Source organism: Macaca nemestrina, chromosome 14, assembly GCF_043159975.1.
Source record: "Macaca nemestrina isolate mMacNem1 chromosome 14, mMacNem.hap1, whole genome shotgun sequence".
In the NCBI taxonomy this organism is placed as follows: domain Eukaryota; kingdom Metazoa; phylum Chordata; class Mammalia; order Primates; family Cercopithecidae; genus Macaca; species Macaca nemestrina.
In genome coordinates this window covers 65,486,157-65,513,347 of record NC_092138.1, presented here as the reverse complement: position 1 = coordinate 65,513,347, position 27,191 = coordinate 65,486,157, and the positions used below count along the sequence as shown (strand labels likewise).

The following is a 27,191-nucleotide window of genomic DNA, read 5'->3' as shown; positions in this document are numbered from 1 at the left end:
TTACACAAAGAAAAAGATTTTATTGTCTTCCTAGTCAATATCCCCGGCGAAATTAGAGGCATAGCTTGAGACTGGTCACAGTGCAATACAGACCCTCAGGAGCTGCTTTGAGGACTGGCCTGCCCAGATGCCTGCGGTTAAGCCAGCAGCCCCCTCACTCCCGCCCCTGCCATCTTGACAGACGGAGCTGCCATGGTTTCAGGGACACTTGGCAGGGCATCTGGGTTGGTCCCTCCCACATGGACCTTGTAAAGTTGCTATTCAGGGGAACCTGGTATCGTTTCAGGCAAAACACAGAACCATATTAGCATTTCTAAGCCCCCTACCCCGGCCATCTCCCTGGAACATTTGGGCTTGTCGCACATTCCAGGAGGGAGCAGCAGCACAGCTGCAGCCACAGCTGCCAGGAACAGGCCTGGGCTCCCGCCCTGTGTGGGGGGAGGGCAGAGGGTGGAGGGCTTCCTCTGGGGGCTCTGAGTAAACTCACCCTCACTCCACCTCTCTGACTTCATCCATCCAAGGCTGCTTGGCCAAGAGCCCAGGCAGGGTGAGGGGCTGTCTCCCAGCCCAGGCCTGGGCTGCCTAGCAGAGGTGGGGGAGGGAGAGCTTCAGGCCTAGCCCAACTCTCCAGAAACCAGGGGTAGCCTGCTGAGCTCTGAAATGCCAGAAGTTTAAGAAAAGAGGGAAGGGGACAAGAGGTGGTGGTAGTGGTACTTTGCTATTTAAAGGTAGAAGAATGCAAGGAAGTAAAGCTTTTTTTCTCCATTTGTTCTTTGGCGACCCCATTGGAGAATTCCAGAAGGCACGCAGGATGACATCATGTTTTACAACTGAGAAATCTCAGTAATTCTGTAAAATGGAGCCCCTGCCTGCTCCATGTTCCTGATGGAAGCTGCTTTATATTTACGTGCTTAAAGCTGTATTTTATGTCACATTTAAATGAGGGTTTAATAATCTTAATTATCTACCAAAAGTAGATTACGGCGCATGAAGATCACATAAAATGAACTTCACTTCTCAGCATCACAAACATTTGGAATACAAAAGTCCAGGGATGGATATTAGAAGTAAGAAAAGTACAAAAGAAGTTTGCTTAAAAATAACAAAAAATTTAAAAAACGGATTCCCCCCTCCCCCCAATCCAAATAATCATGGTCTAGGTAACGAGATCGGGATAAATGCTTCCTTTGCTCACTCCTGTAGTAAGAATGAGCTCAAGCAGAACTGTATGCCCAAGTGTGTGTACCAGAAACACTCACATGCATCACACACACAAGCACATACACCCACAGGGACAGACGCACAGCCGGGTTTTGGTTGTTCTAGGCACTTCATATCCACGTTCTTAAGTCTGCCACCTTCCCATTACATTTAACAAGTTACTTCTTTGGTGGCAGGACGTTTTCTTCGAAGAAGCCCTCGTTGACAACATTCCCTGCTGGGAAGTATCTGGCCACCACAAAGGAGGATCCGTCACTTGCGGACGCCTTTCCCACGCCCATCTTCTTTGTGTTCTTCCATACCATGGCCGTGAAGTGTCCTGCAGGGGAACGGGCAGAGGGAGAGGGACACGGCTGAATTAGCAGAGCCTGAAGAAGGATGTGGCAAGGGATTGTTGAACCCCTGTACCATCTTGCCAGGCTCAGGTTAGCATGGTCTTCACAGACCCCCTGCAGGGAAAGGAGAGGCAAAACGCTCTGACTGCCTGACTTCTTTTTTTTTCTTTCCCAAGATGGAGTCTCGCTCTGTCGCCCAGGCCAGAGTGCAGTGGCGTGATCTTGGCTCACTACAATCGCCGCCTCCTGGGTTCGAGTGATTCTCCTGCCTCAGCCTCCCAAGTAGCTGGGACTAGAGGTGCATGCCACCACGCCCAGCTAATTTTTTTGTATTTTTAGTAGAGATAAGGATTCACCATGGTCTCGAACTCCTGACCTCGGGTGATTCACCTGCCTCAGTCTCCCAGTGCTGGGATTACAGGCGTGAGCCACCGTGCCTGGCCAGACTGCCTGACTTCTAAAGCAGGTCCTTTCCATCAGCCACACTGACCTTACCCACCTCACCACCTTCCAACAGTCTCCCAGAGATCATGACAAAGCCCAGTGGCCCCAACAATTAGGATGCCACTTTACCTAGTGCCTGTGTCTAACTCTGTCCCCAAGCTGCAATCTCGAAGCTCTCCGGTGATCCCCTTTTGTCTTCATCTTACTGGACACCTGATGAACACTTCCTACTCTTCTCCTTTTCAAGGCACCCCTCCCCCTTTTGGTTTCTAGGATGCCACAGTCTCTTGCCATTCCTCCTGTCTCACTGCCTCCTCTTCCTCCTCCTCGCCCTCACTTATAGATATTGAAGGACCTGCACTTCCCAGGGCTTAATCCTGGGCTTTTTTCTTTTCCCTTTAAGCTCTCTTTAGGGAATTTCGTCTTTCCCTGGCTCCCAAATTTATTTCTCCAGCTCAAATCTCTGCTCTGTGTTCCAGACATAACTAATTACTGGACATTTCCACATGGATGACTCATAGGCATCTCAGATTTAACCTTTCCAAACCTCACTCCCAGTTTTTGTCCCCCTAGATTTATTCCTCTCCCAGTCCTCCCATCTCCATCAGCGGTACCTCTGTGCACACACTGCCACGGGGAGTCTGCATTCCTCCCTCTCCTTCCTTTCCCCCACAACAACCTAGCATTCAGTCTTGAAGAATCCAACTCTAAAATGCATCTCAGGTCCACCCACTCCCAAACCCTTGGTCCCAACTGCAAACTTCTCTCACATGGACCATTGCAATAGCCTCTTGACTGGTTCTATGGCGTCCACCTTGGCCCCTCAAATTCATTTTCTTTTTTTTTTTTTTTTGAGACGGAGTCGTACTCTGTCACCCAGGCTGGAGTGCAGTGTCATGATCTCAGCTCACTGCAACCTCTGCCTCCTGGGTTTAAGTGATCCTCCCACCTCAGCTTCCTGAGTAGCTGGGACTACAGGTATGCGCCACCACGCCCAGCTATTTTATTTTATTTTTTTTGTATTTTTAGTAGAGACAAGGTTTTACCATATTGTCCAGGCTGGTGTTGAACTCCTGACCTCAGGTGCTCTGCCCACCTCGGCCTCCCAAACTGCTGGGATTACAGGTGTGAGCCTCATTTTCGACTTAGTATTCAGAGTGACCATTTTGAGATATAAATCATATCTGTTTACTTCCCTGCTTAACAGTCCTTCACTCGAGCCCCAGTCCACCTAGAATGAAAGTGAATCCTTTGGTGCAGTGGCCTCCTCTCCATTCCTTGAACACACCAGGGTGTGTCCCACCACAGAGCCCTTGCACATTTTTTTTCTTCTCTTTTCCTTCTTTCTTCTTCTCTTTTTTCTCTCCCTCCTTCCTTCCTTCCCTTCCTCTTCTCTTTTTCTCTTCTCTTCTCTTCTTTCTGACAGGATCTCTGTCATCTAGGCTGGATGGAGTTCAGTGGCGCGATCATAGCTTACTGCAGCTTCTACCTCCAGGGCTCAGGAGACCCTCCCACCTCAGCTTCCTGAGTAGCTGGGACCACAGGCACATGCTGCCACTGCCAGATCATTTTTCAAAAATTATTTGTAAAGCCAGGCACCATGACTCATGCCTGTAATCCCAGCACTTTGGGAGGCCAAGATGGGTGGACCATCTGAGGTTGGGAGTTCGAGACCAGCCTGACCAACACGGAGAAACCCATCTCTACTAAAAATACAAAATTAGCCAGGCGCGGTGGCATGTGCCTGTAATCCCAGCAGCTCAGGAAGGCTGAGGCAGGAGAATCACTTGAACCCAGGAGGCCGAGGTTATGGTGAGCCGAGATGGTGCCACTACACTCCAGCCTGGGCAACAAGAGCAAAACTAGGTCTCAAAAAAAAAAAAAAATATATATATATATATAATATATATATACACACACACACACATATTACATATATTTGTAGAGACAGGGTTTCCCTATGTTGCCTAGGCCGATCTTGAACTCCTGGGCTCAAGTGATCCTCCTGCCTTGGTTTCCCAAAGTGCTGAGATTACAGGTATGATCCATCACGCCTGGCCAAAACACTCTTCTGATGACCAACAACTTCTTGTCCCTTGGTCTTAGCCTAAATATCACTTGTTCAAAGAAGTCATTTGCAAACACCCTTTTATTTATTTTTGAGACGGAGTCTCACTGTTGCCCAGATTGGAGTGCAGTGTATGGTCTCAGCTCACTGCAACCTCTGCCTCCTGCGTTCAAGCAATTCTCCTGCCTCAGCCTCCCAAGTAGCTAGGATTACAGGTGCACACCACCATGCCCGGCTAATTTTTGTATTTTTAGTAGAGACAGGTTTTACCATATTGGTCAGGCTGGTCTTGAACTCCTGACCTCAGGTGATTCACCCGCCTTGGCCCAGCCAAGTTTTGGTATTACAGGTGTGAACCACCATGCCCAGCCTGTAAACACCCTTTAATTTACTGAACATCTCCCTCCCAAGACATTCTTACCACACTGTTTTTTTCCCCTACATACCATTCTTCCCATTTGTGTGATGCATTTGCTTGATTATTTGTTTACTGTTTGGCTCCTTCACCAGACTATGAGTCCATATGGGCAGAGGCCAAGTTTGCTTTAGTCACCAAAATACACCCAGTACCTTGGCATAACCTGGCACATGGAAAGTGTAAAATAAACGTTTGAAAGAATGAGTGGAATCGATGAATAAAAGTAATATAGAAGATCCATCTCGGACTCCAGTTCTGCCTTCACTGGAAGTACAGCCTTCTATGTTTTGAGCTTTTTGAGATTTCGACACATTGCAGCCTCGTTCAAATCCTTCTGCTCTGAGCCAAACATCTCAGTTCCTTTTCAAGCTACTTGCTCCAGCTCCAGACACCACCGGGTCTTGCTGAGCCCTATTAGCATCAGTCTCCCATTTCTCAGACTGCCTGTCCTTTCCTCTCTGGTCTTTTCAAGCTACGAATATAGCTTAGCTTCCAAATCTCCTCCCATTTGGGAGTCAAAGAGTTGATGCTGTAATGCATTCCTTGCTCAATGATCATACATTTTTTTTTTTTTTTTTTTTGAGACGGAGTCTGGCTCTGTCGCCCAGGCTGGAGTGCAGTGGCCGGATCTCAGCTCACTGCAAGCTCCGCCTCCCGGGTTTACGCCATTCTCCTGCCTCAGCCTCCCGAGTAGCTGGGACTACAGGCGCCCGCCACTGTGCCCGGCTAGTTTTTTGTATTTTTTTTAATAGAGACGGGGTTTCACCGCGTTAGCCAGGATGGTCTCGATCTCCTGACCTCGTGATCCGCCCGTCTCGGCCTCCCAAAGTGCTGGGATTACAGGCTTGAGTTTTTTTTTTTTTTTTTGAGACAGAGTCTCACTCTATTGTCTAGGCTGAAGTGCAGTGGCACGATCTCAGCTCACTGCAACTTCTGCCTCCTGTGTTCAAGTGATTCTCGTGCCTCAGCCTCCTGAGTAGCTGGGACTGCAGGTGAGTACCACCACGCCCAGCTAATTTTTGTATCTTTAGTAGAGATGGGGTTTTGCCATGTTGGCCAGGCTGGTCTCAAACTCCTGATCTCAAGTGATCTGCCTGCCTCAGCCTCCCAAAGTGTTGGGATTACGGGCGTGAGCCACCGTGCCTCGCATAAATTCTTATTTGTTGGGGAATAGAGGCAGGGTGTTCATCTCTTCCATCTTTATGGTTTAGCATTTACAGAGATCAATGAGACATTTGTTTTCTGTGTCACAGGATAACATTCATTTGCTAAAGCAACACTGAAGAGATTGCTCTCTCCTAAATATCTGGCTTATGATTGAGCAAGCTATATGAGGGCAGGTGCCACATCTGTTTTACTGATCACCATACACCTAGTGTTTAGCACTGGGCCTGGCACATAGTAGATGCTCAATAAATATTTGATGAAGAAAGGAAGAAACAGAGGGAGGGAGGGAGGAGGAAAATCATGATGAGAGTAGCTAAGATTCCCATAGGGTGGTTAAGAAAGAAAAAGGGCAACCACTTCACACCCAGTAGGATGGTTATTATAAAAAACAGAAACAAAAATAACAGACTATAACAAGTTTTGGCAAGGAAGTGGAGAAACTGGAACTGTTGTGCACTGCTGATGGGAATGTAAAATGGCACAGCTGCTCTGGAAGACGGTACGGCAGTTTCTCAAAAAATTAAACATAGAATTGCAATGTGACTTAGCGATTCCACTTCTAGGTATATACCCAAAAGTACTGAAAGCAGGGATTCAGATATTTATACACCCATGCTCCCAGTAGAGAGGTTAAATGATTGGCCCAAAGTCACACAGCCCGGCCGGGCGCAGTGGCTCACGCCTGTTTTCCCAGCACTGTGGGAGGCTGAGGTGGGTGGATCACTTGAGGTCAGGAGTTCGAGACCACCCTGGCCAACGTGATGAAACCCCATCTCTACTAAAAATAGAAAAATTAGCCAGGTATGGTGGCGCACGCCTGCAATCCTAGCTCCTGGGGAGGCTGAGGCAGAAGAATTGCTTGAACCTGGGAGGCGGAGGTTGCAATGAGCCAAGACTGCGCCATTACACTCCAGCCTGGGTAACAGAGTGAGACACCATCTCAAAAAAAAAAACAAAACAAAAAAACCCATAAAGTCACACAGCCCAAGTATCCATCAACAAATGAAAGGATAAGCAAAATGTGGGATATATATATATATATATATATGTATATATGTGTGTATATATATGTATATATGTGTGTGTGTGTATAATAGAATATTATTCAGCTTTAAAAAGGAATTCTGAGGCCGGGCATAGTGGCTCATGCCCGTAATCCTAGCACTTTGGGAAACTAAGGGGGGTGGATCACCTGGGGTCAGGAGTTTGAGACTAGCTGGGTCAATGTGGTAAAACCACGTCTCTACTAAAAATACAAAAATTAGCTGGGTGTGGTGGTGGGTGCTTGTAACCCCAGCTACTTGGGAGGCTGAGGCAGGAGAGTCGCTTGAACCTGGGAAGCAGAGGTTGCAGTGGGCCAAGACTATACCACTACACTCCAGCCTGGGCGACAGAGTGAGGCTCCATCTCAAAATAATAAAAAATAAAAAGATAAAAAGGAGGCTGAGTGTGGTGGATCACGTCTGTAATCCCAGCACTTTGAGAGGCCAAGGTGGGCAGATCAAGAGGTCAGGAGTTCGAGACCAGCCTGGCCAACATAGTGAAACCCCATCTCTATCAAAAAAAAAAAAAAAAATTAGCTGGGCATGATGGCGGGTGCCTGTAATCCCAGCTACTTGGGAGGCTGAGGCAGGATAATCTCTTGAACCCGGGAGGCAGAGGTTGCAGTGAGCCAAGATGAGGCCATTACACTCCAGCCTGGGCAACAGTGTGAGACTCCTTCTCAAACAAAATAAAATAAAAAGGAATTCTGACACGTGCTCTAATATGGGTAAACCTTGAAAATATGAAGCTAAGTGAAATAAGCCAGACACAAATGGACAAATACTGTATGATTCCACTTATATGAGGTAGCTAGAATAGTTAAAACCAAAAGCAGAACAATGGTTGGGGTGGGGTGGGTGGGGATGGTTTCCGGATGAAACTTATTCTCATAAGGAGTGCGCAACCTAGATCCCTTGCATGAGGAATTCATAATAGGGTTTGTGCTCCTATGAGAATCTAATGCCACTGCTGATCTGACAGGAGGCGGAGCTCAAGCAGTAATCTCACTCGCCCACTGCTCACCTCCTGCTGTGCGGCCCAGTTCTTAACAGGCCATGGGCCCATACAGGTCCACCGCCCAGGAGTTGGGGACCCCTGGTCTAAGGGTTACTGAGTTTTAATCTGTGAAGATGAAAATAATTCTAGAGCTGGATGGTGGTGATGATTGCATAACAGTGTAAATGTATTTAATGCCACTGAATCGTACACCTAAAATGGTTAAAATGGTAAATTTTCAGTTATATATGCTTTACCACAATTTCTTTTTTTTTTTCTTTTTGTTTTTTTTAATACATGGCTTCACTCTGTTGCCCAGGCTGGAGTGCAGTGGTGCAATCGTGGTTCACTGCAACCTCAACCTCCTTGGCTCAAGCAATCCTCCTACCTCCTACCTCAGCCGCCTGAGTAACCAGGACCACAGGCACATGCCACTGCACCCAGCTAGTTTTTTAATTTTTAATTATTTTTTTTTTTTTTGAGATGGAGTCTCGCTCTGTCACCCAGGCTGGTCTTGAACTCCCAACCTCAGGTGATCCGCCCACCTCAGCCTCCCAAAGTGCTGGGATTACAGGGATGAGCCACGGTGCCCGGCCTAGTTTTTAAATTTTTTTGTAGAGACAGGATCTTGCCATATTGTCCAGGCTGGTCTTGAGCTCCTGGACTGAAGGGATCCTCTTGCCTTGGCCTCCCAAAGTTCTGGAGTTACAGGCATAAGTCACCACATCTAGCCTATTTTACTAAAAAATTAAAAAACGAAAGTGGGAGAGAGAGGAAGAGACTGGTGTCCACACTCTTCTAATTCTTTAGGGAAGAGACAAAGTCGGTGCTTCCCATTGCATCCTGTATATGGTAAGGACTGAAATAAATGTTTGTGGATTAAATTCTATTTTTTCCCCTATAGTTAAACTTCTTTTAAAACTTTTTTTTTTTTTTTTTTGAGACAGAATCTCACTCTGTTGCCCAGGCTGGAGTGCAGTGGCATGATCTCATCTCACTGCAACCTCCACCTCCTGGGTTCAAGTGATTCTCCTGCCTCAGCCTCCTGAGTAGCTGGGATTACAGGTGCACACCACCACACCCAGCTAATTTTTGTATTTTTGGTAGAGATGGGGTTTCGCCATATTGGCCTGGGTGGTCTTGAACTCCTGACCTCAAGTGATCCACCTGCCTTGGCCTCCCAAAGCACTAGGATTACAGGCATGAGCCACCATGCCTGGCCATTTAAAACATTAAAAAATTTAGCTATAATTTATTTGTCTGCATTCGCAGAGGACTGAAAGTTACTAAATTGTTTATGAAAATAATCAAATGTAAACACGAATCTAGTTGACATGATACAATTGAAGAATGAAAAGAAAACAAACCCTAAGTACAATTATGCATATTTGCCACTATCTTTAAACTTGTATTAACTGCTGTTTAATAAGCTCTGGTTTCCACCCAGAATAGAGGATAAAGACTGCTTGCCTATTTGCCCTTGGCTCTTCATACATTTGGGTCACAGCTCCAGGCTCTCGGCAGTCTGGTGTCCCTACTTCTACAGCCATTTCCAAAGGCTCAAGTCCTTTCTTACACTAGCCTGCTCTCACAGGAGACCACATGCTTGGGCCATTGACCCTCCCACTCTCTCTGTCTCCCAGAAAAGGAAGAAGCTGCCATTTATCCACTGGTTGCCAAGAAAATAATTAGACACAAAGTGCACATCAGCAGCACAAGTGCCTGTGGCAGCCTTTTCCAAGCTCATGAGGCTAAGCAATCTTTTTTCTTGCGGGGGTGGTTTCTGTCTGCACAGAGGGAATTAAGCTACGGGTATTCAGAGATGAAGTAAATGACACAACTTCCTTAGCAACCATCAAATACACACTGGTTGCTAACTCCAGTCCACTAACGAAGGTTCCTTTTTGTTTTTCCTAAAGGGATGACATCTTCTTTCCTGCTGTGAATCAAACTTCCTAGAATATATCTTTGAAAAACACACTAAATATGTCACAGTATATCCTCGCAAGGGAATAATGTGCAGAGGTAAGAAAGAATGAACGAGCACTTTTTGTATGATATGGCACACTCTCTGACAAGCATAAAACAGGTCATATACTCTGACACCAGAGTGCAGAAAAGGGAAGAGAACATTTATACACACACGCTGGCGTAAGCACAGGATAACTCCGGAATGATTCACAGGAAACTGGTATCTCTGGTTGTCTCTTGGGAGTGAAAGTGCTAGGGGTCAGGGCTGGAAAGAAAACTTTTCACCTTCGATAGCTCCCAATGTTCATATCATATAAAAATATTATTCATCAGGAGGCTAAGTGGGAAAATTGCGTGAACCTGGAAGGTGGAGGTTGCAGTGAGCCGAGATTGCGCCACTGCACTCCAGCCTGGGCAATGGAGTGAGACTCTGTCTCAAAGGAAAAAAAAAAAAAAAAATATATATATATATATATATATATAAAATTCATTCAGAATAAGCATACATAATAAAACATAAATAAACATAATATAATTTAAACAGAATATATCAAAGTAATGATAAGATATTATTTCTCTTCACTCAGCACACTGCAGTGACTGACCAGCATCCTTCATCACAAGATGCTGGCCTGGGTGGGGTTGGATTATAGGGTATTTCTTTCTTTTTTTTTTTTTTTTTTTGGAGACAGTCTCACTCTGTCACCCAGACAGGAATGCAGTGGTGGGATCTTGGCTCACCACAACCTCCACCTCCAGGATTCAAGCAGTTCTGGTGTCTTAGCATCCCGAGTAGCTGAGATTACAGGCATGCATCACCACACTTGGCTAATTTTTGTATTTTTAGTAGAGATGGGGTTTCACCATGTTGGCCAGGCTGATCTTGAACTCCTGACCTCAAATGATCTGCTTGCCTCGGCCTCCCAAAGTGTAGGGATTACAGGTGTGAACAACTGCACCTGGCTAAAGGGTATTTCAAAGGCTCTTTCACCTACAACAAGGACTCAGGTCAGGGTCCAAGGACTCAACAGAGATGCAGCAAGGAGAAGCTGCAGACAGGGTCTGGGGGAGGCTGAGGCAGGATGGGCATGAAGATCTTTAAGGGTCTTGCAAGCCCCCAGTATGACACCACCCAAAATCTCATTCCTGTCTTAGGATCAGGCTCTGTCTGCCCCCAGGCACTGCCTGTTGGTACCTGGAACAGCACAAGGGCTGGCTGCTCTGGGATTTTCCTCTTTAGGGATGGGAGGTGTAGGGCAATGAGTGAAATGAGTAGTCAGTGATCATGGAAAGTTGGGCTCTGACTCTTGTGAGAGTCCTGTCTTGGAATGGGAGTGGTGGAAAAAGCATCATATCAGGGACAGAAGGCATGAGAAAGGCTGCTTCCCTTTTCTAGGCCTCAGTTTCTTCCTCTCCAAAATGGGTAGAATAAAGCCCCATTTTTTTTTTTTTTTTTTTCTGAGACAGAGTCTCGTCCTTGTTGCCCAGGCTGGAGTGGGCAATCTCCACTCACGGCAACCTCTGCCTCCCAGGTTCAAGTGATTCTCCTGCCTCAGCCTCCTGAGTAGCTGGGATTACAGACACCTGCCACCACACCTGGCTTTTTTTTTTTTTTTTTTTTTTTTGCATTTTCAGTAGAGACAGGGTTTCACCATGTTGGCCAGGCTAGTCTTGAACTTCTGACCTCAGGTGATCCACCCGCCTTGGCCTCCCAAAGTGTTAGGATTACAGGTGTGAGCCACCACGCCCGGCCTGTGGAGGCACTTTCTAATTACCACGTGGTGCACACACACACACACAGTGCTAGTTAATAACTTGCTCGGACACGTGTCCGATTGCTCAAGAATCTTGCTCATGGGAAAAGCAAACCCAGAAGCTATGAAATAAGAAGTCTTCTGGACATCATCTCTATTAAAAGAAGACAAGGTCCTGCCTACACATCCTTAATCAATAGCAGGAACTTGTTACTGGTCCCTCCCCACACTCTTAGATATCCTTGCCCTAGAATCACCTGTTCACACTCAAAGCCCTGCCAGCCCGGCCTGGAGTCCTGCAGGGGTTAATGGAGGGGAGGAATGCCTCAGCAGATGCTTCTGCCTCTGCCCCAGAGTCCCAGGAACAACGCAACACAACATGGTTGCAGAAACCCCCACCCTGAAGGGCAGGCAGCAAACCACAGGAAACGGTGACTGGCGCTGAGAACCTGTCACTTCCTGCTTCTGGAGCACCCCTCTAGAGGGTGGAAGGCCTCAAGGCTCTACTTGTGGGTGGGACAGATGGGGTAGGAGGAACGAGGTGAGCAGAGTCCCTTTCTCTGTTTTCCTGGTGCCTTCTGGTCAGAGAAACTCCCGCCCCCTTCTAACACCATCCTGGGCCCCAGGCGGCTCTGAGTCGGTTTTGAGGAAAGACAAGGAGACTTGTGAGCCCAGCAAAAGGCAGAGGGAGCCCAGGGCACAGGGCAGCTGCCCAGAGGGACCCTGGGGCACAGGGCGGCTGCCCGGAGCTTTTGTCAGGGGAGGCCTATGGGAAGGGAACATGGATGCACGGAAGGTTCCTCCCTACACTTGAATCACCAGCTCTCAGGATATCCCTTAGAAGCCACCTTCTCCCTCTCCCCTGGGAAGAGGGGACAGGAATTGACTCAAGTCCACACAGCAAAGGGTGCCAGAGCTCAGACTAGATCCAGGTTCTCTGCACCCCAAGCTCCTCAACTGCAAACTAGAGCAGAAAGGGGAAGGGAGAAAGCCAGGGAGACCGCGAGGGTGGGGGAAGGGTGTGGGGTGTGGAGGGAGGAGTGCCAGCAGCTTGAGCCTTCTCCTGATGGCCCCAGGGAGCCATGACAATTGAATCAGGAGAGCATCAGGGGCAGAGACAATTTTAGAAGTATTGAGGCTGCTGGAGAGCAGGATGGATGGCAGAAAACAAGACTAGATACAAGGTGACCAGTTCAGGAATGAAGCTCCAAGCAGCTTTGGAAATCCAGTCTCCTATGACACACTCCAGGAATGGGAAGAGCTCTGAGCTGATGGGGCAGGATTCAGCAGCTGGGGGCTCACAGAGGGAGCAGAGCACGTAGCAGGGGGAAGCTGGAGATGTAATGGGAAAAGGAGAGCTTTGGTCTGTGGTCAAGGTCAATCCAGAGAAACATGGAAGAGGTTAAACAGGAAGGAAAGGGTTGATTTTTTTAGAGGGCTGGTTCGTCTCTGAAGTCAGACACCCAACATGCATTGCTGCCCAGGGCCAGGCCCCTGGTGAGACCCTGCCACTCACCAGTCCCCGAGGTGAAGCCAGGCTGCTGGAAGTTATAGTTCTTGATTTCACTGTACCATCTATCAGCCACCTCCTTTCCTGTGTGGAAATGACATTGTTCTAAAACTCAGCCACAAAATCCACCCACTCCCTATTGCCTGCATCTCCTCCCATTAGCCCCAAGCCACCTATCCAGCAATTAGACATCTGAGAAAGCCCCAGTCAGCTGATGCATCCTGGATGCTGCTTTGCAGACTCCTAGGGACTCCTGCCCATGAGCATGGCCAGGCTGAAGAGTGGGCCTTCTGAGGGGCTGGGAAGAGCACTGGCCTGGGGTCAGGGAACCTGCACCTATCCCCCCCCCAACCCACACACACTGACTTGCTGTGTAATCCTGGGCAAAGCCTTCCCTCTCTGGGTCTCAGTACAATGAAAAGTTTGAAGGCAATACACTGCAAGGGCCTTCTGATGATGCTCCGAGTTTCTAGGAGACTATACTGTTATCTCACCCCATGTGCAGCTCTTGAAACATCCATAGTTGGAAAGACAATCAGGCTGGTAAGCCAAGGATCTCCACTGTGGGCAGGAGGGCCCTCACCTGGGGCATCCACCGTTCCCACAGGTGTTCATATGGGCAGGCGTTTCCCTGGGAGCTGATGCTCTCCCGGCCAGAGCCAGGAGTGGGGACCTCAGAGCAGTCAGTCTCAAATGTGTGCAAGAATCTTGTTAACGGGCAGATTCCGATTCAGTAGGTCTAGGGAGGGACCTAGGATTCTGCATTTCTGCTCCCAGATGCTACTGCTGATCCATGTTCCACACATCAGCCTCACCTGGAGAGCATTTAACAAATACTAATGCCTGGGTCCTTCCTCAGACCAACTGTGTCTGTCTCTGGAGGACAGACTCAGGCATTTTTTGTTGTTGTTGTTTGTTTGTTTTTTCTGAGACAGAGTTTTGCTCTTGTTGCCCAGGCCAGAGTGCAACGGCATGATCTCAGCTCACAGCAACCTCCGCCTCCCAGGTTCAAGCGATTCTCCTGCCTCAGCCTCCTGAGTAGCTGGGATTACAGGCATGCGCCACCACACCCGGCTAATTTTTGTATTTTTAGTACAGATGGGGTTTCTCCATGTTGGTCATGCTGGTCTCGAACCCCTGACCTCAGGTGATCAACCTGCCTCGGCCTCCCAAAGTGCTGGGATTGCAGGCATGAGCTACTGTGCCTGGCCTGGTATTTTTTTTAAAGTTTCACAAAAGATTCCAATGTGAGGCCAGAGTAGGGAACCACTGGCTCAGAGACCACCTACCCAACCCCCTCTTTGTAGAGACGGGAAACTGGGGGCAGAGGAGGGAGGGACCTGCTTAAAGCTCCCAAGGGAGCCCATGCAAGGCTGGGATGGACCGTGTCTCCTGAATGCCCACCTTCCTGTCCTATGCCCTTCTCCCGGGGCCCATCAAGGGCCACAGCCTGGGCTTGGGAAGGAGCCTGCAGGCTGAGGGCGCAGCTTCGGAGGGAGGGGTGAGTAGGGGGTTCCCCAGGAGCTCACACATGCCTCCCAGTGGGGGTGCCAAGGACCATGCTGCACAGGAGCCCTGGCTTAGGCTGTCCTAGGGAAACCAAGAGCACTCGGGGGAACTCCCAGGAATGTGAGGCGGGGGAGGGAGTGAGTCATTCTCCCACTGGTGTTTGGAGAAAGCTTCAGAGATCCAGATAGCTCTCCAATATTCTTCCTAAAAAGCCACATCAGGGCTGTCAGGGTCAGAGGGTCAGAAAGCTCAAGAATGTCCGGGCGGCGCGGTGGGATCATTCCAGATTGAGACCTTGCATGGAGACGTTGTCTTTTCCATTATTATTTTTTTTTCCAAAATGGAAAAAGCTCTATTGCTTTTCTTCTATTACAAAAGTAATACACCAGCACTACTGGTAGTGTATCACCAGTACAGTAGGAAAGTAAAATTTCTCGGGAAGAAAATAACATTTCTCGGTAGCTGGGGATGCTCTGGTGCCCACAGAATCAGGCTGAGATTCTGTACAAAAGCGGTCTGTCTCCCCAGCCCCCACTCCTTGGCCGGGGAGCTTCTCCGAAAGTGGGGGCCTGGTCAGTCTGACTCATCTCTGTGTCCCTGGCACCCGGCACAGGCCTGGCACTGAGCCAGCCCTCAGAGATCTTGTGGTGAACTGAAGTCAGCCCGGGAGCAGATTCAGAGAGCTCTGGTTTTCCTTTCCTTTCCTAGGCCTGTGGCTACACCGCGAGGGTGCTGGAGCCAGGAGGCATTTGAGGAGGACTTGTCCTTCTTCCAACTCCCACAGAGAGGAGAGAAGCTGAAAATGTGACCCACCTGTCTGATCGTAGGATGCCCATGCGAGGTTCTCCCCACACTGGCCGCGGCTGGACTCTGGGCTGTGCTTGAGGATCCTCGTGCTGGCCAGGGCTTCAGAATACCTGCAGAGTCCACAGTGCCTCCTCAGAGCAGGTGCAGTTCAGAGAACCCCCAAAGTATGTGCCCCAAGCTAGTGTGGCTGAGTTTCCTTCCCTGCCCAGGGCTCGCAGAGGAGCTAGAGGAACACCACTCCTGCATGACTGCGGAGCCTCCCAGCAGTCCCATTCCACAGAGGAGCAAGTCGAGGCTCAGAGGAACAAAGGGACCTGCTCAGGAGAGTGACAGAGTGGTTATTCAAGTGTGGTTGTATCTGATCCCAAAACCTGGTCCCCGAAACCATGTGGGGCCCCCCTAACCTTTTTTTTTTTTTTTTTTTGAGATCTTGTCTCACTCTGTCACCCAGGCTGGAGTGCAGTGGCATGATCTTGGTTTACTTGGTTCACTTGGTTCACTGCAACCTCCACCTCCCGGGTTCAAGCGATTCTCCTGCCTCAGCCTCCCGAGTAGCTGGGACTACAGGCACCCACCACCACACCTGGCTAATTTTTGTATTTTTAGTAGAGACAGTTTCACCATGTTGGCCAGGCTGGTCTTGAACTCCTGACCTCAGGTGATCCGCCCGCTTCGGCCTCTCAAAGTGCTGAAATTACAGGTGTGAGCCACTGTGCCTGGCCACAGGGCCCCTTTGTGACTGCAGCAGTGGCACATGAAGGGCCCAAGTCACCCGGATGTGCTAGGGGACTCACTGTTGAGCCTCCCGGTTGAGCTTCTTGCAGAGCTTCAGTGGGGGGACGCCATGCTTCTGCCGATACTCATTGTGGGCCTTCAGGACCTCATTATGAAACTGTTTGGAAGCTGGAATGATTGCAAAATGGAGAATGGCTCAGTGCAGAGAAAACACTCATCAAAAGTGTAATGGCATGCTGAAAGCAACACCCAGCTCAAACCTCAGGCCATGTGGACGGGCTGCTGCTCCCCTCCAACACCTGGCACCCCAGCCAAGTGGCCCTGCTCCACGCCACTGCTCACCTTACCTGGCATTGTGCTCCATATCTCTGCACATCTAAAGCCCATGGATCATGTGGGGCCTTATGGGCCATGTTAGGGATTTGGGTCTTTATCCAAGGCAATGGGGAAGCCACTGAAAGGGAGCAGGGCAGTGAGCTCCATGCGTTTCTCAGAGACCCTGCTGGCTGCTAAGTGGAGGATGCACAGAAACACAGAGCAGATTTGGGGACCCGGACAGTCAGCAATAGGACTTCGGAAGTAAAATATCTGAAGGAGACCGGGTATCTCAGGCTGGATCTAGGGAGAGCAGAGGGGACTGGAATGGGCCAGAGCTGGGAGTCCAGAAAGAGGCCTCCTGGCTGGGGAGGAAGGCACCTATGCTGGGTGGGTGAAGCCAAGGAGACAGAGGGACAGACAAAGAGACAAGGGAAGGACAGCCCTGGGGAAGCAGAGTGTGAGGGTGAGTTTTAGGTGCCAACTTGACTGAATTAAGGAATACCTCGAGAATTGGTAAAGCATTATTTTGGGGTGTGTTTGTAGGGGTGTTTCCAGAGGAGACTGGTGTGTGAGTCTGAGTGGGGAAGATCCACTCTCAACGTGGGTGGGTGTCATCCAATCAGACAACCTGGGGACCCACACAGAAACCTACTGCAGCGGCAGAGCCACCGCAGAGTCCCCACTAGGACAGTGCCTAATGGAGCTGCAGAAGTGCAGCCACCCCAAGACCCCAGAACTGTGGAGCTACCAGCATGCAACATGGGCCTGGGAAGGCTGAAAGCATGAGGCTTCGACCTGAGAGAGCTGAAGCCGGACAGCCCTAAGCCTTGGGGGTGGGGCTGCCTGAGGCCCTGGGGCCCAACTCCCACCCAGTGTGCCCAGGAGGCAGGAGATGGAATCAGAGGGGATTATTCTCCAGCCTTAAGATTGAATGTTTTCCCTACTGTGTTGTGGACTTACTTGGGACCAGTTACCTTCTTTTCTATTTCTCCCTTTTGGAATGAGAACGTCTATCCTATGCCTGTCCCACCACTGTATTTTGGAGTAGATAAGTTGTTTTGATTTCACAGGCTCACAGCTGGAAGGAATATGTCTCTGGGTGAATTGTGCCTTAAATCTCACCTGTATCTAATTTAGATGAGACTTTGGATTTTGAGTTGGTGCCAGAACAAGTTAAGACTTGGGGCTATTGGGATGGAATGAATATATTTTGTATGTGGGGAGGACATGAGTTTTGGGGAGCCATGGGCAGAATGCTTTGGTTTGAACGTCCCCTCCAAAACTCATGCTAAAATTTAATTGTCAGTGTAACAGTGTTGAGGAGTGAGATCTTTAAGAGGTGATTAGAGGGCATTCTCACAGGACTGGGCTCCTGGTAAAAGAATGAGTTTGGCCCAGCCTTCTCCCTGTCTTGACTGCTTACTTGCCCTTCTGCTTTTCCATGGGATAATGCAGCATGAGGGCTTCATCAGATGCCAGTGTCATGCTCTTGGACTTCCCAGCCTCCAGAACTGTGGGCCAAATAAACGGTTTTTTAATAAATTACCCAGTGTGTGGTATTCTTTTATAGCAGCAGAAAATGGACTAAGACACAGAATAGGAGAAGAGTGTAGCAAAGAAAGTGGAGGTGGTGGGAGGGTGAGTGGTATGATCAGCAGGCCCAGGGCTGCAGTGGGGAAGAGGTGAAGCCCATGCCCAATTAGGTCATGATCTCAGAAAGGGCAAAGTCAAGGAGGCTGTGGTTAGGGAGAGAATAAGTAGGTGAAGCCAAAAGCAAGCCAGATCAATAGTGAACAGAAGCCATACCAATTTGGATCTAAAATGATCCCCATCCTCCATCCATCCATCCAATATCTTCCATTCATCTGTCCATCCACCATTCATCCAACATCCTCCATCCATCCACCCATCCACCTAATATCTTCCATACATCTATCCATGCAACATTGTCATCCATCTAACATTACCCATTCATCCAGCATCATTCATCCATACATCTACCATTCATCCAAGGCCCATTCATCTATCCTCCATTTACCTGTTCATCTGCTCTCTGAGTGCTTCCCCTATGCCATGTCCCATATCGTGTGCTAAGGGTCCAGAGACAAGTCAGTCACATGTTGCTCTCAAAGAGCTCACATACAGAAGGCAGGCAGCCTTGTAAACAGACACTAGCCATGTGATAGGTGTCAAGATGCAGGTAAGCATAGATGCAAAAGGAACTTGGAGATTAACCTAACATGGGATCAGGAAGGAGGCAACTCCCAATATGAGGCCCCAGAAATGTCTGAACAGGGGCCAGCCAGCCAGGCTATGATGAAGACACCGAGCACCTTACTCAGGAATCTGAGAGTTCCCTTCTGTGGAAATGGGGGTGAGTTGGATGGGTTCTGAGTGAGGGCCACAGAAGGCCCTTCTGCTGAACTGGTCCCATCAGGCCACAGCCTGTCCCTCAAAGACTGGCTGTGGGTAGTGGCAGGAAGGGTGTGAACCATAAAGGAAGTGCCACGCTCTTCCTCTACCCCAGGTCACCTTCACCAGTGCCTTTCTCCTACTCTGCTGCCTTTCACCCAAGGCTGAGGAGATGATGCAACAGGGAGTCCTCGTCCCTTTTCTCATAGCCAGATCTCCCATGTCTCCTGGGCCCTCAAGTCAAATCCCATGGAATTTCTGAGGGGACGTAAGGGAAAGAAGACCCAGGGCTTGCCTTCAGGGGGTTTGGGGGCTGCAGACCCAGGAGCTACAGACCCAGGAGGGGAAGGTAACTGCAGGTCACACCTGCATGGTGGAGCTGTCCACGGGCCTTCTGAGAAAGAGGAAGTAGACTGTTAGATAAAGAGTACGTGGACCAAGCTCTAGAACTTGGGCTCATTAAGGCTGTCCAGTGAGGTCCAGTCACAGTAATGTGGGCAGGGCAGGGATATGGGGGCTCTGAACCCTGGGATTGTGAGGTTTTGGTTACCAGGCAGAGGTGGGGAGACCTGGAGGTGGAAACTGATCATGGGGAAAGGCGTTAAGGCAGAGGGCGGAGCTACAACCTGAAGTATCAGGACTTCCTGGCCAACAGGCGGACCAAGCCCTTGTCAATAGGAAAAACAAAGATTTCAGGTCTACGGTGGAGAGGAGAAAAGCCAGAGGTGTTGTTTAACGTGTATAGAGTTTCAGTTTGGCAATATGAAAAAGCTGTGGAGCTCTGGTGCATAGCAATGTAAATATACTTAACTCTACAGAACTGCACACTTAAAAATGGTGAAGATGATACATTTTATATTATGCATTTTTACCATGATAAAAAGATTTCAGGGTTAGCATGTTAATGTGGTATTTGGGATAAGGAGTCAGAGAGGCTTTTAAAGAATATCTCACAGGGAAATGCCAGGGGCGATGGCAACTCATGGGACCCCGATGGGGGTCTCATTGACCAGTTAAGAAGAGTTAGCTGGGTAGCATGGCCTCCGGGGACCCAAGGGTTCTTGGGCCATGGGCTGCTTCCCCGGCCTGGTCCCTGCTTTGTGCAAGAGACAGTGGTGATTTGAGGTGTGTTGAGGCTGGAAAGGGGGTTTAATGAGGAATTGGTACAAGGATGGGGAATGTTCAGCCTGGAGAGGATCAGCATCTGGAGGACACACTGGAGGCCCCTGATGAATTCTGGGGCCCTGAGGGAAAGCTGGGGCCAGTGGGTAGAAAGGCAGGATGACAGATTTCAGCTCAGTCTAAGAAAGATCTTTCCTAGTTAAAGCTTCTGACGACCTAAAGGAGCTACCTCACAAGGTAGTGAGCTCTCTGCCACTGAAGGAATTCAAGCAGGTGAGCCCCTCTTGGAGGGTCTCAGGCCCTGAGTCAGAGGACCTTCAAGTCCCTTCCAATCCTGAGATCCTATAACATCCCGCTGGGGTAGGAGAGAGAGGAGACAAGATGAACAACTGACCCAAGACGTGCAGGAGTTTCCCAAACAAGCTTCTCTCAGGAGACACTGATCAGAACGAGTGCGTGTGCAGGCAAGGGCCCATACAGGTGACACCGCCAAGGTGACGGGGGTCCCCATCCGAGTGGCAGGGTTGTCCAGGCCCATCCTAAAGTCCCTTCTAGCTCCCATGTCCCGGACAGGCCCCGGTGGGTCTCGTGGGACACCACGGGAGATGCATGAGGCTGAGTGGCACGTGCAGTGGTGACCACAGATGCGTCAGGGAAAGGAGGGCTCCCTGGAGGAGGTGTTCCTGGCTCAGGAAGCATGAATGGAGGAGGCAAACAGCAGAGAAAGAGCCAGGGTGAAGGGACCACGTGTATCCTGGGGCTCTGAAGAGGAGGGGGAGACAGGGGAGTGGGTGGCTCGCTAAGGGGAAGCCAGTTGAAAGGCAGCCTGAGTGCTGGGGTCAGTTTGCACTGGATCCCATAGTGCTGGAGGCCCTTAAGTTTCCTTGGCAGAGAGGGACATATAAGGCTGCTAAAAACTAGGTCACTGCACTCCCAGAATGTGGGAAGTAAAAAGAAACAAAAGTGAAAGTTCCTGTGTCCAAGCAAAGCTCAGTGCCCAGAAGCTGCAGCTAGGCACTGTGTCCGCCAGTGCCAGGCCCCTGAGCCAGGGTTCTCTGGAAGCGGCCAGGAGGCCTTTCTGGTAATCGGTGGCGGGGAGCCCTCTCTCACCACTCCTGGCAACCATACCTTGGGCAGCCCCAGGAGTCCCCTCCCACCGAGGCAAGCAGTCCTAGCCCAGGTGGCTCCTCTGAGAGGGCTGCCGCCCCAGGGAGGCAAAGTTATCAGTGGCAGCCACACCTAGCAAGAAGCACACCCCACCCCCACCGAGAAAAACCCAAGAATACAGATAAACATAAGGAGAAAAAAGTTAGAGAAAAGCTGTCCACCTCCCAGTTAGGCAGGGAGAGCCCTCCCAGCCACCCTACGATGGGGGATGGGCAGGGATGACGTCCTCATTGTGTAGGAGGGTAAACTGAGGCTGGAAAGTGCACACGGCCTCAGAGTGCCAAGCCTGAGGTCAGAGGAAGTTGCAGGCCCACCCATCCCAGGCCTGCTTTCTCCCACTCTCTGGGCATGTGCTGGGCCTACACATGATCTTATTTCTCGCCATCTTCTGTGGGAGCTGCCATGGCCTTACCCATGTTTTTTTCTTTCTAATTAGGAAACTGAGGCTTGAGAAGGGAAGTTACCCGCCCAAATTGCCACAACTAGTCCAGATCCTATGCAAAGCCCTGTCCTAAGGCCCATCCCTCCTCAGGGTCACGGGAGACAAAGGGAATGACAGAAAGAGACGGGGTGACTGAGGAGGCCTGGGAGGGGGATCAGACTCGAGGACAGCTGAGGAAAGCAGTAGAAGAAAATAGACAGGGGTGGCAGCTGCCTTCAGATCTCTGAATTGAGCAAAGGAGAGGAAGAGAAGAGAAGAACGAAGACTTCTCAAGAGCCTCCTCCGTGCCAAGCCCTTTTCCAGCACACCTGGCTGAGGGGTCCCGGGGGAAACCAGGGACTGTGGAGTGCAGGTTACCAGGGTGCCAGACTTGGGGCTTAAAAGAAAGGTCAGAGCTGCTAAAAGGAGGCAGGAGCTGCCTGGGCCCGGCTCCCCAGGGCTGAGGGAAGGGGCTGAGCTGTCTCTGCTGGGGTGGAGGGTATAGATGTCCTAGGTGGGACTGCACTGGGTTCTGGAAGGTCCTTCTGGAGGCCAAGCCTCTACTGCTGGAGGCTCTGTAAAGATTCTGAGGACAAAACAAAAAGCCATGCGTGGTGACTCACGCCTGTGGTCCCAGACTGAGATGGGAGGATCCCTTGAGCCCAGGAGATCAAGGCTGCAGTAAGCCATGATCACACAACTGCACTCCAGCTGGGGTGACAGAGCAAGACCTTGTCTCAAAAGAAAAAAAAAAGATTCTGAGGTGTACGCCTCTCCTCTACCATTTAAACTTTTGGTTGAGACAGGCTCTTCCCTCAGCATCTTCCTCCTCTCCCGAGGCCTCCCTGAGCCCAGCCTGACTCACTCCTGGGCCCTCTCCAGGCTCCTCATGAAAGAGCCGGTGACTGTCAGGGCCCAGGGCAGGAACTGTGAACAGGCCCCTCCGCCCCCTTGGCAAAACGCTGGAAAGAAACCTGGTTCCACCTTGGGGGCAAAGCTGGTTTTGCTTGTTTATCAGGAAGAAAGAATAAAAAGTTGGCAGTTTAAGGAAAAAATAAAGAACGGATTTCAGCTGGGTAACTCCTGCTCTTTAAGCCGGTTCTGGGAATTTCAACAGCCAAATTCCCGCTCTGCCTGGTATTGGCCATGCGATCTTGGACACGCTGCTTCAACACTCTGTGCCTCCTTTCCCCATACATAAAATGGGAGCAGCAGTATTTAACCCTCACTACAGCCTAGTGTAGTGCAGTGGACAGTGTAGTGAGGGTGAAATGAGTTCATCTATGTTAATGCTTTCGAACTGTTCTGGAATATAACGAACAGTTATTAAATGCCAACTGTAATTATTATTATTACCATTGGACAGGGACAGAAAGCTTTTGGGCTTCGGCTTTGGAAGAACCTGTTCCTGCTCCTTCCGGGTCAGGTCCCCTCCTGTCCTGCCTTTACATTGACGTTTGATGGCCTTTTTCAGCCCCTCTGAGCTTGGCTATTTGCCAAGTGAATGAGTGAGTGAACAAATGAATGAGGTTCGCACTTCAGCACAGTGAAGGTGGGACAGGATTCCTCTCTTCATTACAGATGAGGAAACTGGGCTCTTTGGATGGTGGGGGACATGCGGATTGTCCAAGGCCACACAGAGTCCATATTAGAGCTGGGTGTAAGAATACCCCTCCCTTTACCCCCTCCCCCGCTCCAAATCTCCCACACTTTCCACTTTACATATTGCTTCCTCTTTCCCAAATGGCAAGAATGATGTCTATGAGGAGTTGCTCAATTGCTTACGGGAACAAGGCATCCCCTCCCCCCAAGCATTAGCCTCCCCTAGGCTGTCCCTCTCCATAGAAAGTGGTTGTAATTGAAGGGGAGGCAGCCGTTGTCCAGCCCTGCCTGCCTACTGTCACTCAGGCACATCCCTGCCCCTCTGGGCCCCAGGTTCCCCATCTGTGTGTGAAGGAAGGATGACATCTGTGGTTTTCATAATGTCTTCAAAGCAGGGAAACACTTCCTTGGAAGGAAATCTTCAATAAAAGCAACAGATGAAAATGAAACTGCTGGGGTTGGCCTGGTCCACACAGCCTCTCCCTGCAGAGGCCTGAGGGTCTTACTCAGTAGAAAACTCCTGGGCTCGCTGGTCCCTAAAGGCCTGTCTGCTCTGATTTCCTCTGGTGCTAGGTGGATGGAGGGACACTAATATTCTTAGAGCTGATGGAGGCTGCGCGGAAGTCCCCACGGGGCTAGAGTTCAGGCTGGCAGGGAGCAGGGTGTCAGGGCAAGTGGTCAGTGTGGGAGAGAGGACAGGACACAGTAGGGGAGTCAGAGAGCTGAGTTCAAATTCATTGGTTTGCTTACTGGTCAGTGTGTGAGCTTGGGCAAGGTACTGAACCTCTGTAAATCTATAGAATGAGGTGATAATAACTGCCTGGCAGTGCTGTCACAAATATGGTAACATAGAAAATACTGAGCTCTTTGCCTGGGATGCAGTTGAAGATTAATCATTGGTGTCACCAGTATTAGGGACAGGAGGCTTCCACTGAGCCCACGGTCATTGCCTTTCTCTTCCCCACCACACTTGCTGCACACCAAGTCCCAGCAGAGAAACCAGGGCTGGGAGCAGGACCCGGGAGTCTTTGAGCACTGGGTCAAGCATCTTCTGGAATTTCAGCTGTGCCAGCTGTGTGATGATTTACAATAATGCCCGTTATGCCAGGCAGCTCTGGGGTGTATCTGAGGTTAAAGATGAAAAAGAGACTGGCTTCTGGGCAGTGAGGAGGAAACTGAGGCCCAGAAGGGGCAGGGACGGATTCCTTATGATGGTCTTTACAGAAGCACACAGAGCCCCTGTGAGTGCCACCTGCCCTGTGGACACAGACAGCAGCCCTGGGCTGATGGCCTGGAACTTCAAGGTTGGGCTTGCATTGAAGGCCCATTGGGCACTGGGTCACCCAGAAAAGTCATTTTCTTTTAGGGACCCTAGGAGAGCCAGATATTAATACTATTCTGGGGGCTCTCGGCTTTCCAGTTGGGGTGGGGGAGATAAATTCAATGCACCTAACTGTGAGGGAGAAAGGCCTGGGTCAGAATTCTGCAAGGTCCCTGGGTGTATGTGTGTGTATTAGAGGTGGAGGTGGCCTCTGACTCAACCAGTTCTAACCTGCTTTCTGCCACTGGCCCCCTCCTCTCCTGAGTAAAAAGTAATCTTCCTCTGAAACCTGCCCAACCCTGCATCTCCAGACATAGAAGCCATCACCCCGTCGTGCAGGCCTCTGAGCCTTCCCTCTGCTTCACAGTAAGTTGTCATCAAGTCTGCCCAAGGCCACCAAATCACAAATCCATCCCATCCTCCTCTCCAGCCTCCATCCTGCCCTGGATGCCTCTATCATCTCCTGTCTGTGTGACTGCAGCAGTCTCCCTCATTCTCCCTCCACCTTCTCTCCATCCATCCGATCCACCCTACACCCTGGCAAAGCTCTAGTCCCGCTGCTTTCAGATCAGTGCCTTTCCATGGCACCCCAGGTTCTGTAAGATGAAGTCTAAATTCCCAAGACCCTCTGGGATTTGACCACCTCCTCCAGGAACCCTCACCGGCTCCCATGCGGTGCAGTCTCCTCACCTTGAGCTCCCACCGCCCTTCACCAGCACCTATCTTGTGGTTTGGATCATTTCCCACCTCTTACTCAAGCCAGATAGTGCCTGTCTATCCCCTACATAGCTTTATGTATTCCTTTCACAATCCAAGTGGATGCACGCCCCAGCACTGGGTCCACAGCTTGATACAGAGCTGCTAGACAGTGCAAAGGAAGGATGGAGGAAGGGACAGACAGATAGAAGATTAGGCACACAGCTGAATATGAGCAGTTCTGGAAAACCATGCCTTACATAAGACACTGGAAACAACTGATTAAGATGTAGCCTAGGCTGGGCACGCCTGTAATTCCAGCACTTTGGGAGGCCGAGGTAGGCAGATCACGAGGTCAGGAGTTCGAGGCCAGCCTGACCAACATGGTGAAACCCCGTCTCTACTAAAAATACAAAAGTTAGCTGGGCGTGGTGGCACGCACCTGTAATCCCAAGCTACTCAGGAGGCTGAGGCAGAAAAATCGCTTGAACCCAGGAGGCGGAGGTTGCAGTGAGCTGAGATCGCACCATTGCACTCCAGCCTGGGCAACAGAACCAGACTCTGTCTAGGAAAGAAAAAAAAAAAAAGTAGCTTAAGGGAATTTGTGGATTTTCTCCTAAATCTACAGAGAAAGGAGTTGATTTCCCAAGTAGATATCTCGAAAGACTTGCTTTCATCTGCCATACTTTTGCCTCATCACCACCTGTCATCCTGTTAACTAAATGGCAACCCATTATATCACCTTTCCATACCGTGAAGAACCCCAGGGCTCATACGACCACCCTCACTGTACAGACGGGGAGGACCAGAGGGAAGGAGGCTTGCTCAGAATCACACAGCCAGTGATTGACTGGGCCAGGACTGAAAGCCAGACCTGCCTCTACAGCCTAGGAAGGCTGGTTAGGACCAAGGCCAGGGAAAGCCACTTGCTCCCAGCGCTGGCATCTCCTGAGTCCAGATCTTGGAGGACAGATCCTAGAAGGGACCTAGCATTACTCATCTGAGGTGGACAATCCGGATGAAGCAGGACTTCTGAATCCCGTTCAACAGCTATTCCCTAAGAGCCTCCTGTGAGGCAGGAGCAATGCTGAGATAAACACGGCCCCCGGCAGCCAGGGGTGAGGACCCGGCGGCGGGAAGCAGGTCTGTGGCTCAACTCTTGTCCCCGGCACACTGCAGGAAGGGCTGCAGCGAGGAAAACACCAGGTTGGGCGCTCCCTCCCGGGGGAGGGGGAATCACGGATGGGCTCCAGCCCAGCAGCTGAGCCTAGTGGGGTGGGGGGGCTTTTCAGGCTGAGAGTGGGGGTGGTGAACGCCCGGCAAGGAAACCCAGGGAAAGGTACCTGTGCACCAGCCTCTGGACAGCTCTAGTGTAGGGCGCAGGTAAGGGGTGGGGACCCACTCCCAGGGGCCTGAAGGCAGGACTGGAGTGTGTCCTTTCACTGAGGACAATGGTGAGGAAGGTGTTAGGGAGCGACAGGAGGAGAGCTGCGCTGTAGAAAGTTCATCCAGACAGCCACAGTAGAGAGGATGGGGTGCCCCAGGAGAAAGGGAGCCAGACCGAGTCTAGCACACGGGGAGCCCGGTACTGCGCGGGTGCTCAGGAGAGGAGGAACAACAAACAGATGAGGGGGATGCTCAGGGTTGTCCTCGGGACAGCCGAGCGGGGCAAAATGCTTTGCAGCGAGAGCGGTTGTCACACTTTGGTGACTTTTCCAACTCTAACTCTGGCCTCCTGAAACAAAGCAGAAGCCACGCCTTGGCGGGCTGCGGCGCGCAGCCCCTCAGGGTCGGGAAGCCCTTCTTGGCGCGATCCCCGGTTCTCCGGCGGGGGCCTCCTCGGGCTCCCCTTCCCCCCCGGGTTCCCCGGAAACCGCGCCGGGGCGCTCCGCCCGCGCGCCCTCCACCCGCACCCCGGGCTCCCGCACTCCCCAGGACCTGGCTTGCGGCGGGCGAGGGAGACGGCGAGGTCCGGGAGCGCTGGGCTCCGAACCATTCCTCAGCGGGCGCGCCCGCAGGCTCACCTGACTTGCCCATGGCCGGCTCCGCGCGCTCCTCGCTCCCCGCGGCTGCGCTGCACTGCGCTCCCCCGGCCCAGCGCCGCCCCGGAGCCCAGAACCGGGCTGATGCTGCGGCCCCTCCTCCGGCGCCGC

The 27,191-nt window shown here is 50.7% G+C and overlaps 1 protein-coding gene across 2 annotated transcripts; it reads right to left on the bottom strand.

Moving 5' to 3' along the window:
* Positions 1-27,191, bottom strand: LOC105485763 (GLI pathogenesis related 2). 2 transcript variants are annotated; one of them, XM_011748229.2, is made up of 5 exons: positions 27,063-27,191; positions 16,039-16,147; positions 15,251-15,354; positions 12,935-13,012; positions 1-1,540 (listed from the first exon to the last, which is right to left on the bottom strand). In XM_011748229.2, exons 1-5 carry the CDS (start codon positions 27,073-27,075, stop codon positions 1,380-1,382), a joined length of 465 nt encoding a protein of 154 aa, XP_011746531.1. In that variant the 5' UTR covers positions 27,076-27,191; the 3' UTR covers positions 1-1,379. The 2 variants fall into 2 exon arrangements, with proteins under 2 accessions (XP_011746531.1, XP_070934101.1); XM_071078000.1 differs by lacking the exon at positions 27,063-27,191 and adding an exon at positions 17,721-17,808.